The sequence below is a fragment of the Pyricularia pennisetigena genome, chromosome 6 (genome assembly GCF_004337985.1).
Source record: "Pyricularia pennisetigena strain Br36 chromosome 6, whole genome shotgun sequence".
Lineage (NCBI taxonomy): Eukaryota > Fungi > Ascomycota > Sordariomycetes > Magnaporthales > Pyriculariaceae > Pyricularia > Pyricularia pennisetigena.
In genome coordinates this window covers 1079272-1083586 of record NC_043744.1, presented here as the reverse complement: position 1 = coordinate 1083586, position 4315 = coordinate 1079272, and the positions used below count along the sequence as shown (strand labels likewise).

Sequence of the window (4315 nt, the reverse complement as noted above, 5' to 3'; positions counted from 1 at the left end):
TTTTTTGTGCTTGTGCTTGTGCTTGTGCTCCTACTCCGTGAGGGCGTTCTAGTTGCTTGCGGAAGCCAAGGCCTGCCAAAACCCGAAAAGAGGAATAGCCCGGCCAAGGCCCACCAGCCCACGGGCTCTTGGCGGGGGCCCGTGAAGGCCCGCGGGTTTCCTTGGCGGGTCAATGGGGGCCCCGCGGGTTGCCAAGAAAACCCGCGTTTGATTTTGGGCCGGGCCGGGCCTCCACCCATTAACAATTCAACCCACCCACGGGTCGCCCGCCCCCACCAATCTGGGCCGACGCGGGCCTCCATGGGTGGGTTTTGGCATACCTTAGCGGAAGCCTCGGGATGGCTCGCGGGCAGTACGTCGCGGGTGTGGTTGGATTATCGGCTCTTGTCCGGGGGTTGGAGGGGGTTAAAAGCAGGAGTTGCGTCCAAATATATTTAAACTGTAAAGCCTCATTTTATATCTCCCATGCTTGCTTAAAAAAGGCTGCATATACCTACCTGGACTGAATCTCTGACCACATAGGATATGTCAAGCCGTTCAGTAATCCACTGGTTATAAGCCCAGCTATCACACCAATCAAAGACGTTGGTTGGCTAATAGAGGACAAAGAGTACTGACTTTCGTCTTTTTAAGAGGGGTGGGGCAAAGTCAGAACCCTGGACCCAGCTTCCTGGCCTGTCAACTATTATCGGGAAAGGGAGCCTCTTAGCTTTCAGAGCCGATGGTCAAATGCAGGTTGCTTTAAATTCACGCATCTCTTTCCCTCATCCGGGAGACATGATACAATCGGTATACTCACACGAGACAAACTCTTCAGGATGAATTCTAGAGGATCGAGAGTTTTGAGAGTTTTGATTCATACATTTGATAATAGAATACAATCTATTTATCCCTTATCAAGACATGAGCCCAAGTTGGCTGTCGACAAAGAATCTACACAGCACGGCTCCTCGCATCTTACACATACCACCAACCATCAACACATGATCACAAAGCCATGCTCGTAAGCTGTCTTCAAATGTATAAAAGTCTGGTTGGCCTATTTGCGACCGGGAACCTTGGTTAGGGACCACTGTTAGTCTGCGTTTTTTTTTTTTTTTCTTCTGTCCTGAAAACAAATCATGTTTTGTTTTCCGCAAGATGACAACTTACCTGACCAGTAAAAGCGGAGAGCTTGGCGTTGCCGTTCTGGAAGCTGCTCTTGAGGGATGCGAGCGTGGCCGAATCGGCCGCGGTGCCCTTGAGGCTCTTGACGGACTTGGTGGCGGCCTTCTGCTTCTGCTCGATGCCGTTTTGCGTGGCGATGGCCTGCTTCTTGCTGGCGCGCGACTGGATCAGGGTACGGTCGCGCGGCTGGGGGGACTCGACCTCCCGCTGGACGTCGGGCAGCGTGGGGCGGATCTCGACGACCTGGCCCTCGCCGGCGGCCGGCTCCCGCTCCTCGCCACCGCCCACCTGCTCCTCGTCGCCATCCTCCTCCTGGTGCTCGGTGACGTCGCGCTTGGGATTGCCCGGCAGCTTCTTGAGGAGGTTCTGGTTCTGCTTACGGAGCTCGATGCCGTGGTTGAGGTCCTTTGCCAGCTGCTTCTCGGCCGCCTTGGGCGACTGCTTGTTCTTGATGGCGCTCTCGGCCCGCTGGATGTCGGCCACCTCCTGGTTGGCCACGTCGGCCTGCTTGTTGCCGATGTCCTTGATCCGGTTGGATTGACGGCTCGACCTGTTGTCCGGGATGGGGGTGGCGAGGGCCAGGGGGAGGAGGGCGAGGATGACGGAGAAACGCATCTTGATTGTTTGGTTCTGGTTGAGTTGAGTTGGGGTCTTAAGGTGTAGATGAGTAGATTAGTGAGGATTGCTCAAAAGAAAAAGAAATAGACGTTTGTTAAAATTTTTACAAATAGAAGTGAATAATATATAGGTCATTTACCGGCTTGCGGATGAGGAGAGAAAAGATGTAGAGCAACGAATCTCGAGGCGAGCAAAGCCACCTTTATAATCGAAATTCCACAGCTGCCTTGAGTCTTCTCCACACACAGATCGGGAAGGCCAGTGTCGTCCCAGTACGTGACAGCTACCCATGCCCCCGAGGGCGGGATCCTTTTGCAAGCATCACGACACTATCGTCCTGTGCCGCTGAGTTGTTCTTTCGTTGAGGCCCGTTGAGTCAGACTAAACTCCCCTCAAACAGTACCCCGACAAAGTTTCAACTGTTGCACCTGTTGAGGTCGCCCAGCATTCTTTGGCACTATTTCGTGCCCAGGAACAGGTTTGTGCGTGAAAAAAAAACCAAAACCAAATCAAGCTTGTGCATATTCCGAGACGGGCATGGCAAGGATCAAAAGCCGCATGCGAGTGTAATGGTGTCCAGGTACAAGATCACGGCTTCTGACTATACTGACCTGAATCGCCACTCTATCCCCTCATTTGTCTGGCCGCGAGCCGCTAGAAAAGAAAGTGGCAAATGGGTGATGTTGAGCTTAAGCTCCAAGAACCAAATTATAATCGAAAGATGAACACAAATTTGAATTCAAAGGCCGGTTTAGTGGCCACTCCTCAATACTTTGATGCCAAAATTATAATAGCCTCAAATGTCCTACAGGAGAAGACTGCTTGTCATTTTTCCCTGCTCTTCCTGATGCCACCAGCTCGACGGAAGCTGGAGAGCAGATAAATCCATGGGAAATCGAGACTATCGTTTTGTTCCCTTTGGGATTTCGAAAAGGTGAAAACGGCGGCGTTGATCTTGCTGAATTTGGCTAGATCTAGCGATTAAGATATGCCGGAACTGGAGTTAAGCTTTCTGTACAATGCTTGTTTGCGTTTCATCCGGTCACAGCAAATGCTGGCAAGGGACCATGAACATGGTCCGAATCCTTTCTTTCCCGAATTTTCGAGCACGCCATTCATCGCTTTTTTATTCTTCTTCAGTATTGTGAGCTAGTTCGGGCCTTTTTTGCGAATCAGAGACTGGGATGTTCTGCAAGAATCCAATCAAATCTATGCCTGAGGACCGGGCAGTTCTCCTTGGACGGCAGCGTCGTAGAGCGTCTCGCAATCGTGATATCATTCGAGGGAAATGATTCTTCTCTTTCGTCCCAAATACACTCATTCCGGTTCATCTTCAGGTGATCTGCCTTGAATTAATTACCCTGTGAGGGTTCAAGAAAGTGACATTGTTTTTCGATCCTATACAAAAGACGATATAATTGTCCGGCTGTCATTAAAGGATACAGGGCATCAGATGACACGCTCAGACGTTAGAACCAGCACAAAAGGACACGAACTGTTACAGTCAAGGCATTTGATAGGGGTTAGACAACGGACATAACCGTCATAAAACTGATGGGCGCATTGATCTTGCTGTTATTGGCATAGGTGATGAGTTTAGCATGAACTCTCGGTTCGTTCTTGATGCATACAAAAAGCCAGTTTACGACGCAGTTGCACAAATATACTCTGATATTCTAAAGATACCCAGCACCTAGCGCCCGCTCCACCTGCCATGGTTCACAGGATCCCATACCCTAAATCTATAATTTCAGTTTAACTCAAGACCGATGTCTTTTTGCGGGGTTGAAAGTGTGTTACCAAGAAATGTGTATGACTCTTTTCGTGCGGGCAGGGCTGATGGGATATGCCATGTTGACAATTGGATTACGATTGGACCACAAAGGTTTGACATGGGCGCATACCTTAGTTGGTTTCAACGTCTCGACTAAGATTTTCTGTACATGTTTATGACAAGTTGCTTGGTATGAAATAGGTGCACATTAATCAGCAGTTGAGCTCTGTCCACGTAGTTTACGCGCGGCTATCAAAAAAAAAAAAAAAATACTACTGCTAGGGAGTTTCATCAGAGCTTCGGCAGCCATGGAGAAACAAGCCTTCGCGGGCAATTGCGGTCAAACACCGCGCCTCTTACAAAAGCGCCAGGTACATATGTGAGCTATGAAACCTAGCGAGACTGTCCAGATTACGATGAGCCAATCGGTGAAAAAGGACCTACCTTGAGGCACGCTCGATATCCCAAGCATATGAGCACCATGCCAACTTGCAAAGGTCAGGTGGCAATCATTAAGTCTAGACTAGAGCATGAAAACCAACTACTGTGTCTCGATGGTAGGAATTTGTGTGGATTTGTGGAGTCGGGACGTAAACTCTGAGAAAGCCTGGGAAGAATGTTATCAAGTTGAAATTACCGACAGTCATTACGTACGCCGATTCACACCTTCCTGTGAAGGGCCTATAGGGAGTTGCCGTCCCTGTCTCCATGATAGCGCAGATTGCCAAGAGCATGGTTCCCATATAACCAAAAAAA

General features: G+C 49.6%; 1 protein-coding gene across 1 annotated transcript; it reads right to left on the bottom strand.

Moving 5' to 3' along the window:
* Nucleotides 1–1039: 1039 nt before the first annotated feature.
* PpBr36_04171 (uncharacterized protein) lies at nt 1040–1782 on the bottom strand (the record flags this gene model as incomplete). The annotated part of the gene is made up of 2 exons (XM_029891335.1): nt 1040–1057; nt 1153–1782. 2 exons carry the CDS (start codon nt 1780–1782, stop codon nt 1040–1042), a joined length of 648 nt encoding a protein of 215 aa, XP_029749593.1.
* Nucleotides 1783–4315: the final 2533 nt, after the last annotated feature.